This window comes from Myotis daubentonii, chromosome 4, assembly GCF_963259705.1.
Source record: "Myotis daubentonii chromosome 4, mMyoDau2.1, whole genome shotgun sequence".
Lineage (NCBI taxonomy): Eukaryota > Metazoa > Chordata > Mammalia > Chiroptera > Vespertilionidae > Myotis > Myotis daubentonii.
Genome location: NC_081843.1, coordinates 41,704,823 through 41,718,706, shown reverse-complemented (window position 1 = coordinate 41,718,706; position 13,884 = coordinate 41,704,823). Strand labels below are relative to the sequence as shown.

Below are 13,884 nucleotides of genomic sequence, written 5' to 3'. Positions count from 1 at the left end.
TATATATATGTATACATATATTCATGTATATATATATTGTTTTATTGATTGCTGACCAGTGATTCTCATTCTCATGGACCTTCAGTTTCTACCAGCCTAGTGTTGCCCTACATGGGTTGCATGTGTTCCATCTTCTCATGACTAGGAAAATTTACCCTCAGAAAAGGTAGTTCTCTCAGGGATCATCTCTAGATTTTTTTGCCTAGGAATAAAAAAAAGTACAATATTTCCTTCATAGACTACAAAACAGTCAGTTTTCAAATACAAAACTGAATCACATTGATTGTGCTCTTTTAAATGTTAACTATAATTCTTACCTTAATTAAAATAACACGATACACTTGACCTTTAACCCTTAAAGAATTAAAAAGTGCCAGTGACATTCTTACTCTGTTTTGTATGTTTTCTCTCTTCCAGTTTGTGTGATGGGAAATGTTTGCTGAAGAGTGTATTTTAGATTTTTCTTTTTCTTTTTTGCAATTGAAACGAATTCTTAGTGAAAACAAAATCCCCAATATGAGGATCATTATTGCTTTTCTAACAATGGTTTCAACAAGCATGTACAAATACCAGGAAGAATGGGAGAGAATCCACAAGATGAATTATATAAAAGCATGCCATAGCCAGAGATTAACGAGTATCCCAAATAATAATACGGTGGGGCAGTTAGGATTCAGATCCCCTTAGCTTTGTACAAAGCCTTTTCAGTTTAGTGACTCCTTTTACTGTTTCTTAGAATTGTCTTGCTCTTTCTAAAAGGCACGTTGATAAAACAACAGCAATAATTCTGCTATAGTTCACTAATATCTATGCTTCACTGGCATGTTCACTGTTCATCTTGCACTAGCCTATTGCTTTTTATGACCATTTAAAGTAATATGATTAGAGTCAGCCTTACTTTGTGACATTTTAGCACTTTTATAATTAAAAAGTGTTTCCTTCCATCTGCAGGTGCTGCTGTTTTTTCAAACGAAGGAAAAGGAAAACCATACAGCGCCACAAGTGACTCTGGAGACAGGCAGATCATGGGGAGTTACTTGCGTGTTCATCTTCTGTCTTGTGATGAAAATCATCTCTGTAGTGACCACATATGTTTTCAAGGACTCACTCTTAGAAACAAAAATGTCATACTTTCATACTTCATTGTGTGGTTGTCTTACATTCACATTTTTTTTTCTAATTTAACTATTATGGAAGCTTTAACGTTTTGTCAAAACATGAGTGCTTTGCCCATCAGTGAATGGAATGGACCAATGAGGTAGGACTGGTCAAAATAGTCTTAGAGAACATTTTCAAAGGCTCTCCTCCTGCCACGGAAAGCAGTACAGTATCTGAAATGTCAACCAGTTAATATACCTGATCTGGTCTTTTATAACTCCTGTAAGAGCATAATCAAACAGGAATTTTCTCCCCAGTGGTAACACAACAAAGGAAACAGAGTTGCCCAAATATTTGAAGAAGCTAATTCTTGAGAAGTTCATTTTTGGTGTGACATCTGCATTGATACCAGTGTTACTGATGGTACTGCTATTTGTGAGTCATACTAAAATTCTCTCTGAAATCATGGTACAGTCACTGCCCAGAGGTACTGAGGAAAAAGCTCTATGTGTTTGGCAGATGGTAGTGGTGAAATGAATAACAAGTAATGTGGTAATTATGAGTTCTGCTTTTTTAAAATTTTTAAAATTATTTATTGCTTTGAGAGAGAGAGAAAGAAACATTGACTTGTTCCACTTATTTGTGCATTCATTGGTTGATTCTTGTTTGTGCCCTGACTGGGGATCGAACCCGCAACCTTGGCATATCGTGACAATGCTCTAACCAGCTGAGCTACCCGGCCAGGGTTAAGCTCAGCTTTCGTGGCACCACTATGTGAAGTACAGTGTTGCTGAAGTGGCAAAAGCACTTATTTTAAAAAAATGCAACATTTGTATAATGTAACTTTATGCTTCCAGATAATGTGTGTTAGACAGCAAGAGATGAATACTTTGAGAAATGAGAAATGTGGGAGTTTTTTTTTTTTTTTTTTAAATACACTAAGGAGAAGAAATAAATGTGAATCTCATTGCAATGTATAAGGTTGAAGTCAAAGGGGATCCCATTGAAACCCACTGCTGAATGATTACATTCTCCCTTGAGCAGAAAACTTTGGATGTGCCACTCAATGGTGTCTGTTAATTATTTGCTTTTTGATAAAAAAGATCCCCAGCAATAAAAACTGGGTCACTTTATTGCCCTCTGTGCACATTAGTCTCTTGTATTCCACTTTGCTGGCTCTCTGGAGTTTTCCGACGTTTTAGCCTAATTTTGATGATTGAAAACTAGTTTGGAGAGGATGGGTCAGGTGCTTTGCCTCCATAGTCTGTTAAAGTGCCTGCATATGAACAAAGTTACGGTTCTGTAAAAAAGGAAACCCATTCCATTTTTCAAGTATGCTTTGTTTTAAGCCATAAAGGCAGGTATTCTTTTGTCACATCTTTCCAGCCAGGATTTTCAAGAAGAGTTAAAACAAAAAGACTGGCTAGGAAGAATTATGTTGTTCAAATCTCATACTCATTTTTTGTTTATCAAATTGTTACTTCCTCCTTCCTTGCAGCCCCTTCTTCGTCTTTAAGTTCGAGCCTCCAGGCACGCTTATTTATTTTTATTGTCTCAAGGTAACATTTAAAATGTGTAATTAAAGTAAATAAATCTACATTTTTGACTTCATTATTGCATTTACAGGGATTTAATTGTACTTTGTAATTTATTTTTCTCGTTAGCCAAAAGTTCAGTGCATTGTTTTTGATGAATTAGGCACCCATACGAATACTGCAAATCTGGATGTTGTTTATTGTTGCTCTGAATCCTATGAAGATCTTTTTAAGTTGTTGATTTTAAAGACCTACACTCAGCCTAGGAAATATTTGCTGTATAATTTGGTCATCAGTTTCCATTCTATCTATTTGTATACTGTCATGTTGTCTTAAACTGCAGGAGTCACATACTAAGTTGTTATTTTTGTTTGCTTTGAGCAAGGTAGATGGATGTTTTGGCCATTATAATGTGAAACCACTTCTTTCTTTACAGTATTTGACCAAATATGTGTGTCTCTGATATTTGTAAATACATGCGATATCTGTATTTCTTATCATAAGCCTATTTAGTTTTATTCTTAGTAGGGTTTTTGGACTGTACAGTGTTTATATGATCTGAACTCCTTATACATAAGAAGGTGTGTATATTAATCCAATTATGGACTTAAAATATTTTAAAGTATAAATACCCTTATTTGCTGCAAAGACCAGTGTGTACACATTTGCTTTTTAGCAATATTTTTAATTGCTCCATTTTAATGCCAAGGAATAAATCTTTTGGCAACACAGACTGGTCAGTAATAGGTAATGCAGGTATGTTCAGGTTAAGCCAACAACGTTTTGCATTTTTATGCTTCTTTTCTGTCAACACTAATGAGTCAACATTGCCTGAATGTCTGAATAATGAAACACATCCCTGTTTAAAAGTATGTAACTGAAAACGAAATAAAAAATAAAGGTAGTTTTTTTAAACTTGCTCTTAACCCTTTCCTCTCATCATGGGTAAGATGATGCCACTCACTAATTTGAGATAGGAATTTTTAAAATACAGCTCACTGAGTTTAGTATATGGGAGAAACAGAGCTATAGGAATATGCTTTTGGTTTTGTTTTGCTTTGTTTGAACCCCCTGCAAAGAGCACATTCCAGGAAGTATCTAAGCTTTCTTTAATGAAAGTTTAAACAATTTTTTTACACTTCTATGAACTACTTAATGGAGCAATTAATTAAAGTGAATGCCACTAGTAAACCAAGGAAAATAAACTGAATCATTTTATTCCTTTTTAAGAATGAAGTTCTATTATGTCCACATAAATGAAATTATTACTCCAACTTTAGGTGAAAAACTTTGCCATCATGGGTGGGGGGCATATATCTCACAGCTTATCAGTGTTCTGTGTGCTTTAAGGAGTTTCACAAAGTGGGTTTAATGGTGCTCTATTTACTGAAAGATGCTACAGGTCAAGATAAGGCAAAGCAACACACACTGAGCACCAGCGTTCGGGAACAATGAGAAGATCTGGAGATAAAAGGCCTTGTGTAGGAGAATCTGATTTAAGATGGGGGTTAAATCTGAATGATTGCATAGTTGCGTTAGTGAGCACCCTTTGGATCGCAAGTGATAAAAACCTGACGTGGCTGATGCAATAGCACAGTTAGCTGAACAGTCTAGTGGTAGAATTGGCTTCAGACATGCTTGATCCCCGTGTAGTCAGGAATCCGTTCATCTCAGTTTTGCTGTTTTCATTGTCAGGGGGATTTTTCATGTGTGATGTAAAGTAGCCACCCAGCAGCTTCGGACCCCTATAGCTAAAATATGGGGCAGTTTCTCTCATCAGTTCCAACAAAATCCTAAGACTAACATTTATTCCTTCATTGGTGCACATGCCCATCCCCGAGCCAGTTACTATGGCCAAAGGAAAGCTGTTCTCCCACTTTCAGAGGACACATTGGACTGAGAAATGCTTAGAAGGAGTGTTACCCAAAAGGAAATGAGAATAGTATTATCAGAAAGTGAGTGAATGGATACTGCACAGGCAAAATCAATAGATACCTGCTATCATGAGAAAAAAAAATACATAGCATAGAGCCAAACCTAATTGTTTTGAATTAGCAAACCTTATTATTGAGGCTTTTATTAATCTGAATATATTATATAATCCGTACACTTATAATCAGTACATTTGAAAAATATTTTGGAATCAGGTAAAAATGGAGGTCATAAGTACCTTATTTGATGTATTTTTGCTCTTGTTTAGTTTTTAAGGATTTTGTGGTAGGATTGGATTAGTAGAGTTAAAGCTAACTTTTCTAGAGTAGAAATAAATTGAATTATAAAGCTTTGCTGATGTTCAGGATAACTAGTTTTTTCTCTGCCCAGCTCTAATACAGGGCCACATGTTATTTTCTTAGGAAATGTACTTCTAAGACTACATGGATCATAACCAAAGAAAGGACTATATATAGAAAAATTACCAGGTAATATTTCTGGGATATGAAAAAGGTTTTGTTAGAGTGATTATAGGGATGTTTATCATACTGTGATTTTACTTAAATAGAAAAACACTACCACAGTGCTCTAGACTTGGAGTTGGCAAACTTTTTTTGGTAAAGTTCAGACTGGGCCAAAGGCAAAATTGAGGCTTTTATATACTTGTGTAATGAGAAAGAAAACAAATTTCCATTAATTTTGAATGGACAAAATTTAAAATATATATTAATCCTTGAATACAAGTTTTTTTGTAATGCAATCTACTGATAAGAATTGAATTATTTTTGAGGGGATAATATTTCACTTAATTGGGTTTCAAAATCAATTGCAAATGTGTCTGTTTTGCTGGTCTGTGATGTAATTTTACATATCTCATCCTTGAAAATGTCTTCAGATAGATACTACTAAATACTGTTAGCAATCCTTAGGGTATGATTTTAATTGAGCATATTCATAATTTGGAAGGTAGTTAGAGAATTCTACTAGGTATTTGCCTTTTGGCAAATCATCCCATTGCAGATTAATCACTTCCTATTAAAGGATAGTTACATGCTCCACCATTGTACGATTAGATTTTGAAATAAGGAAATTTCTTTTGCACTTGAATTGAAATCCAGAAATACAACTAAAAATGTAGTTGTGTTTGGAAAATATATCCACTGCAAATTCGTGTGGAAAATGGAGGTCTTGCTGCTCATTTTAACTTGCCAGCATGGGAAGTAGGTAAAAAAGCGTTAGTTGTCACCATATTGACCAGTGCAGAATAAGTTTCACATATAAGTGTTGTTTTGCCTTACAATTTTAAGTTGAATTTATTAAGAAACATCAAATCTGTAGCAGATGCTAATTTCCAAAGCTATTCACCTTTTTGTTAATAAAAGGTGTGTGTGATTCCTCATTCAGAAAAATGTTAGTCTTGCTGCCATCAAACTGCTGTGTAGTTGGACAAGTCAGCACATTTAGTTTCTATTTCTGATAAAGCTTAATGGAAGTGATGATGGGTAAGCCTAAAAGAGTAAATGAAATTTACCAGTTCAGTAACATGACAGACTTAAGCATTTTACACAAAATAGCTGCTGTTGAATGATATAAAATATAAATATTGACTTTAATCATCTTACATTTTCAGAAGTTTTGTAAATTTGCCTAGTAAACCTTTTCCTGCTCACACACATTTTTACCACCCTCACATCGTAGCAGATTCCACTTCAGTTTGCACTGAATTGGTGTTTTCTCAGGTTCTTTAAAAGCACTCTTCCTTGTAGTGTTGCATGAAGACTATTCACAGAGCTAACTCATGAGTCCCTTCAAACTCAGCATTGACTTCTAAAGTAAAATAACAGGGCAGTATTGGCAATGTTAACCTAAAAACAAAAGGCCTTTTAAAAAGTGAGAAGCAACACATTTTTATTGAGATCAATAAGAATAGCTATTCAGGTATTAATTCATGCAGAAGCCCAAATAATGTTCTGATTAGGAGACGAAAGCAAAAATGGGTATTTATGAGAAAGGGAAGGGAAACAGTATATCAACAGAAGGAAGGCATTTCTATCGGTGCAGACAACCTAGTGATAATTCTAAACAATGTTTTTAAATTTAAGTTCAATGGTAATTAGTCCAGCAGTCCTAATAACCTCTTTCTTGTTACCTTTGCAAACAGTTTTTGGGGCACAAGCTTACTTAGTCCAAAGGTTATTTTGCCCTGTTTTAACATTCCAAAGATTTAAGGCAAAGGACTGCGAAGCAGTTCCTCTGGCATGGCAGCTCCTGCTCTACTTTAAAGTGGCTCCATTTGTTTTGTTGTTTACATCTGCATTTACTGACTCATCAAAAGGCAAGGGAAACTACTAGAAGTCATTTGCCTTGCTATTTTGTTGACTATTGGTGTCTTCAAGTAACTGCCCTTGCTAAAAAAAAACTAGTAGGCTTAAGCAAATTTATTTTCTCTGGATACACAATTAACGTCAACTCTCCATCAATAAATAGCTGTCTTTGCTTGTCTAACAAATGAGCCAGTTGGCAAGTAGTTGGTTGCACCCTGTTTGTGTGTGAATAAATTCTACTCCAATGAGATATTCTGTGTTAAGTTTTCTAATTGTTCCAGGGTGCTTTCCTGTGTGTTGGAGATTTTGCGATGAGTGTTGAGTATGGCAATGTCAAAACTGTACTAGCACAGCTAACGTGTGGTTGCCTAGTAAACACGATACTTTGCCATACAATTGTATAACAAAATAATCCATAGGCCACTGTGCCTTATAAGCGCAACACTCAAAAATCACTTTTCTTGTTTTTACAAGGTCAGTATGCATTAGTAATAAAATAATAAAATGTATGGCAATATGTGTGCCACTTGAAATGCTGTTGAATTATGCCTGCATCACTGAGCCTTGTAGTATGTTGCACAGCAGTGTGAAGATGAGTGTACTGCATATGGTCTCTGTCACAGCTCTTCCACGCTGCCCTTGTAGCATGAAAGCAGCCAGAGATAGTATGTAAATGAATGGGCATGGCCGTGTCCCAATGAAATTTTATTTATGGACACTGGAATTTGAATTTCATATCATTTTTATGTATCATGAAATACTTTGGTTTTTTTTAAAAACATTTTATAAATATAAATATCATTCTTAGCTTGTAAGTCAAATAAAAATAGGAAGTGGGCTAGATTTGCTTGCAGACCATAGTTTGCCAAACTTTGTTCTGGACATTGGAAAGATTTGGATGTTTGAGGTAAATTATTATTATTATTTTGTACCGAATGAACACTACTTATCATAGATAACCTTTCTTCCTTTTATAAATGGAAGGGCTGTTTTGAAATAGCATCAAGAATTGTGACAGTGGTAAAAGAAAATGTATCACAGCACATAGGGGAGTTAGAAGTAAAGTGAATGAGTCTGGCTTTCACTTAAACTTCGATGCTGAAGCAATGCATGATCTTGGAGAGAGCATGAATGGGGGGATCAGACAAACTTATTTGATTCTTAACTCCTTAACTTGTGAGAACTGAGCCAACTTATTTTGTCAGGATATGGAAGGAAGAAAAGCATTGATTGACATAAGGCTGTTAAACAGGAAATAAGATTTTTGTATTAATAATAAGGTTGAGCTGGGCTAATAAAAAGCAGATGCTAAATTAGACTCTAATATGTTCATCTTATAATTTAATGAACTTATATTCTGTATTATATCTGTAACTAAAAATATATATATTGTAAACATTTTAAATAACATCAATAGCAGACCTAGTACTATTTAGTGAAATGCTTTAAAACTTCTGTAGATTTTTATAGCCTCTAACCCCTAGAATCTCTACACTAAATATGTTTCTGAAACTAGTGACCCTTCTATTTTATAAGGATAGAAAAGGAAACCTGTAGTCCAGTTAGAAAATGACAGGTCTTTAACTTGTGAGGTTTTCAAGAGCCTTCCTGATGGCTAAACAACTAAATTACAGTGATGCCCCAAACTCCTATTTAATTATCTCTCACCAAGTTGAATATGCTATCATCATATGTCTTAAAAATGTGCCCTTCAGCTCCAAAATGTTTTCAGAACAAAAAGGCATGAGTGAGTGGGTATGTCATTTTCATGTGAACTACACTGTAAGCCTTAATTTCTTTCTGGCTTAACTAAAGTTCATGTGCAATTATGGCTTCCAGTCACTCTTGGCGTGCTGAAACAAGGAATCGTCACCAAGAATATGACCAGACTCTGTCCTGTAACTGAGATCTAGTTCCATGAAGTATCTGTAAATTGATGAGGAAAATAAAATTTTCATATTCAACTGTGACAGTATTAAAAAGAACACTACTTACCATAGATAAATGTTTACCACAGCACATAGGGGAGTTAGAAGTAAAGCAAATGAGTCTGGCTCTCACTTAAACTTTGTGAAATGATTTTCACTGTGATCCTTGTATTTGGGAGCCTCAGACATCACCAGATAGTTTTCACAGTTTATTCTAATTGTGCGTTGAAATCAAAGCATCTGCCCTCAAGGAAAAGAGACTATATTTGATGCTGAAGTAAATTCCATAATTTCCTAAACCATGTTTTGTGTGTGTGTTTTTTAGAATATATATAATGAGTATAATTCTTCTATCTTCACATCCTGGTATTAAGGTATTAGGTCCGTGACTCTAGAACTCACTTTTTGCATAAATATATTACAGCAGTGTAATCCTATTTAATAAAAAGGGAATATGCTAATTGACCCTCGCACCATCGCAAAGATGGTGGTGCCCACAGCCAATAAGGAGGGAATATGCTCATTTACTGCCACACCCTCAAAGATGGCAGCACCCACAGCCACAAGATGATGGTGCCCAGTCCCCTCAGCCCCACCAGGGTGGCAGGCGTGCAGCAAGGCTGGGCCTGCCCCCAGGTGGGCGTGGCTGCTCTGCTCGCCTGCTTCCAGAGTCCCCCAGTCCCCTTAGCCCCCCAGCCACCCAGGGCTGCCCGAGGCTCAGGTAACCAGGGCCGGCTGAGGCTTGCACTTCCGGCAGTGGCAGCAGCAGAGGTGTGATGGGGGTGTCACCTTCCCCTGATTGCCGTATCACCTCCCACCCCTGAGGGCTCCTGGACTGTGAGAGGGTGCAGGCCGGGTTGAGGGACTGCCCCTGCCCCCCCCCCCCCCCCCCCCAGCGTATGAATTTCCATGTACTGGTCCTCTAGTATCTCTATAACTCCATGTATCTTTTGAGTTCATACTTTTAATTAATCAAGTATTTTAGAAGCTTCATTGACATCGCCTGTTGCCTGTGCAGTAAGTCCATCATTATTGGGGTCCCAGAGTCCCAGGAAGTGCAGCCCAGCACCCAGTTGTTGTTACCTCTGCTAACTGGAGCTTTTAAGTACCTTTTCATTAATCCAAGGAATAATTTATGCCAATGATAGAAATCCAAATAGTGCAGGTGGTTGTACAAGGCAAGAGGAAAGTCTCCTTCTGATGCCAGGTATGCAGTTGACCAGACCTCCTCCTCAGAGGCAACCTTCGTTAAATTTCCTGCAAATCCTGTCTAGAAATGTTTTATGATGAGTAAACTTGGTGTGTATATATATGTGTGTGTGTATTATATGTATGTGTTATACGCAAATACGTTACAAACATACTGCACATACTGTTTTGTACCTTGCTTTTTTGTTTAAAAATGGATGTAGAAATTATTCAATATTGACACAAGTATTACTTATTAGGAAATATATCAATTGGGTATATTCCTAAAATTGGAATTGCTGAGTCAAAGAGTACGTGTATTTACAACTTTTAAAAACTTTTTATTTACTTGGAATTTATTTGATAATAGTGAGGTAGAAGTTTAGCTTGATCCATTTCCAGTTGGCTGATGGTTTTCCCCAGCACTCTTTGTTGGGGAATTTTCTCTTCACTCTCCCAATAGTATATATCTTATACTAAACTCCATGTGCATATTCCACATATAAATCCCATATGTATTAAATCCTCTATATAGTTACTTCTGTCCAGTCAGCTAATCTATTCAGCTTTTTAATTACCATAGCTTTGTAATATCTTTTAATATAAGATTAGGCTACTCACCTATTTTTGTCTATTTACTTTTTTACCTAATTTTTAAAATTCATGTTTTTTAGTGTACAAAAACATTTTTCTGGACTCCGTCTATGGATTGATTTATGGAGAATTAAAATCAGTAAAGAGTATTCTTACGTAATAACAGGACATGCATATTATTTTAATTTACCTGATTGTGTTATTATTTGTATATCTTTTAAGATTTTCCCTTTATATTATAAAATAAGATGATCTCTATTGTTTTGTTTATTAACTTAAACAATATCTGCTTACAAAATTAGAAAAATCAATGTGTTTACATTTCTGATACCATAATCTTTCCTTAATTCTTCCTGTCAATATTTATTAATTAGATTGTTTTTCAACATATTTATGAGAGTTTTTATATCCGAGTGAAATCAATTGACTTCACCAGCCATTTAACTATTATTTTTTCAATTATTCTTGAGTCCCCTCATGTTGAGAATATGTTATTTGCCTTTATTTTTGTAAAATAGCTTGGCTGGAAATAAAATCTCTGCATCACCCTTTTGTCTCCTGGACCTGCTAGACCCACGTCACTATCTGTTGACAATCAAAGTTCTCATGGGAAGTGAACTTAGTTCTTTATGCACACTGCCCCCATCAGTGACTTGAGATTTCTTGTGTTGTTTTGTTTGTTTTTGTCTGGATGCTCATAGTATTTTGAAGTCCATCTTTGAAACCTTGGGGTTGATTGTTTTATATCAGTCTTGAAGGTACAAAATGTACCTTTTGAATCTTGTATTTCAGGGTTTCCTTTTTCAGCAGCATTAGTTATAGCTATTTTAGAACTCTTGTTTGTTTGTCAAATTGTTTCATTTTTTATCTATTATTTGTGAAGAATTCTCTTTTTCATTTTATTTTGCTCAGTTTTATCATTGTGGTACTCCCTAATCATGACTTGCCTCTAACGTTTCATACATTGAAATCACTTTATTTTTTTCTGTTTATTTTAACTTATTAATTTTATATAAAATCTCTCTATGACCTTCATCTACTGTCTTTATTTGATTTGTGGCATGGTTTCTCTGGTGTAGTATTTGGATGTCCTTTAAACTTTTTTCTTAAAGTATTTATATATTTTGGTGGTTTTATTTTTCTTGGAGTATCTCTTTACATATTTCATGCTGGTTCATTTCTAGTTGTTACTGATTGTAGAACTAAGGCTTTTGAAAAAAGGGGAGGGAAAGCTTTGAAATTAGAGCATTGAGAAGAGACAAAGAAAGCACAAAAGGCAAATGATGAAACAGCTGAAAGAAATAAATAGTGAACTGGTGGAGCTCAAAAAGAAATGGAGAGAAAAATAAAACCCTAAGGCAGTGGTTCTCAACCTTGACTGTACATTAGAATCACCTGGGAATCTTTTTAAAATCCTGATTTCTGGGCCTCATCCTCCGGAAATTCTGTTTCTTTGTTACTAATGTTGTGGCCCCACCTCATAACAAAGAAACAGAATTTCTGGAGGATGAGGCCCAGAAATCAGGATTTTAAAAAGATTCCCAGGTGATTCTAATGTGCAGCCAAGGTTGAGAACCACTGCCCTAAGTCGAAGTCAATACATTGGATGCTTTAAAGAATAGAATAGACAGCATGAAAACAGAATTTGTGAATAGAACAGGCTTGGGCACCATCTTTTAGTGGGACAGTTATTTTTTTGAAGATAAAGTATAGTGGAAGGGCCGTAAGACTAAGCTGGATTAATTAAATGTCTGCAGGTATTACAAATTAAAGAAAAACCTCATTTATGGGTTGGAGTCTGCTATTCTATACTAGAGGCCCGGTGCACAAATTCGTGCACACATGGGGTCCCTTCGCCTGGCCGGCAATTGGGCTAATCAAGGCTGTCTAGCCCTGTCTCTATCGGGGTCATTTGGGCCGGCCAGCCTGGGGAGGGACTGTGGGAGGTTGGCTGGCTGTAGGAGATTGGCTGTGGGAGCACACTGACCACTCAGCTGGCTGGGTGGGGAGAGACCGTGGGATTTGGCTGTGGGAGTGCACTGACCACCAAGGGGCAGCTCCTGAGCTGAACGTCTACCCCTTGGTGGTCAGTGTACATCATAGTGACTGGTCAATTGGTCATTTGACCGACCAGTCATAATGGTTGCTTAGGCTTTTATATATGTAGATAATAAAAGGCTAATATGCAAATCAACTGAACAGCAGGTGACTGGTCGCTATGACGCGCACTGACCACCAGGGGGTAGATGCCCAACACAGGTGCTGCCCCCGGTGGTCAGTATGCTCCCACAGGGGGAGCTCCACTCAGCCAGAAGCCCTGAGCCAGACTCATGGCTGGTGAGTGCAGTGGTGGTGGTGGGAGCCTCTCCCCCCTCCACGGCAGCACTAAGGATGTCCAACTGCTGTCATTCGGACCTCCCCTGAGGACTCCCCAACTGCGAGAGGGCTCAGGTCAGGCTGAGGGACCCCCCCCCCCCGAGTGCACGAATTTCAAGCACCGAGTCTCTAGTCTTATAGAACTTTCTGGGTCACATTGAAAATTTCTATGTCACAGAATTTACTTCTGATGTTAATAACAGGTTACTGTCCTCCACCTCTCTTCTCTCACCCCAAAACGTAATTTTTCTTTCAATTTGTCAGTTTTTCACTACTTAGCTCTATCACCTTTGCCACAGTAGGTTGTAAAACAGGTATAAGGACCCTCAAGTGCTCTGCCAGGAATCTAGACTTTGCTTTGTAAGTAAGGAGTTGTTGACTTCACTGCTCATCTGTTCACTTGTCTGACAGGCTGGAGATCTGCATCATCCTGCGGCTGCGCTCAGCTTTCTCCGTCAGTGAGATCTGGTACTCACTGTCCTTGGCAAACTTCTTAAAGTGTGGTTCATCATTGTGGCTGCATACACAAATACATTCATATTTCCTATCTCTGATTTCTCTTCACCTCATAGTTTTGTGTTGGTTTCAAAGAAGGTATTCTAAGCCCTGCCATAGAGCTAGACTGTTGCGTGATGATTGTGTGAGAAGGCCATTCCTTCAGACTAAGCATTGCTCCCTCACTGTCAGTCACCTTTTAGTCTGGAGATACTGAGTCAATGATATGATTACACTTAAGTCAGAAACACTGGAATCTGAATTTATCTCTATCACATTTTGAAGGCGATGGAATAGTGCCAGGGAAGCATGAGCGGCAGGGGCTGCCTACAGGGGGAAAAAGCTGAAGGGGGAAGAAGTATTGCCATGTTGCCCCAGACACTGATTCTCACAGAGATGGCCACTGGTGTTTTT

The 13,884-nt window shown here is 37.1% G+C and overlaps 1 protein-coding gene across 12 annotated transcripts in view; it reads left to right on the top strand.

The window, feature by feature from the left end:
- Positions 1–2,019, top strand: part of CSNK1G3 (casein kinase 1 gamma 3) — a 112,096-nt gene extending 110,077 nt beyond the window's left edge. For all 12 annotated transcript variants that reach the window (XM_059693761.1, XM_059693754.1, XM_059693755.1 and 9 more), the window contains one exon: positions 952–2,019. In XM_059693761.1, the coding sequence (XP_059549744.1) occupies positions 952–1,006 (55 nt within the window). In that variant the 3' untranslated portion in view covers positions 1,007–2,019. The remainder of the gene's footprint in view (positions 1–951) is intronic.
- Positions 2,020–13,884: the final 11,865 nt, after the last annotated feature.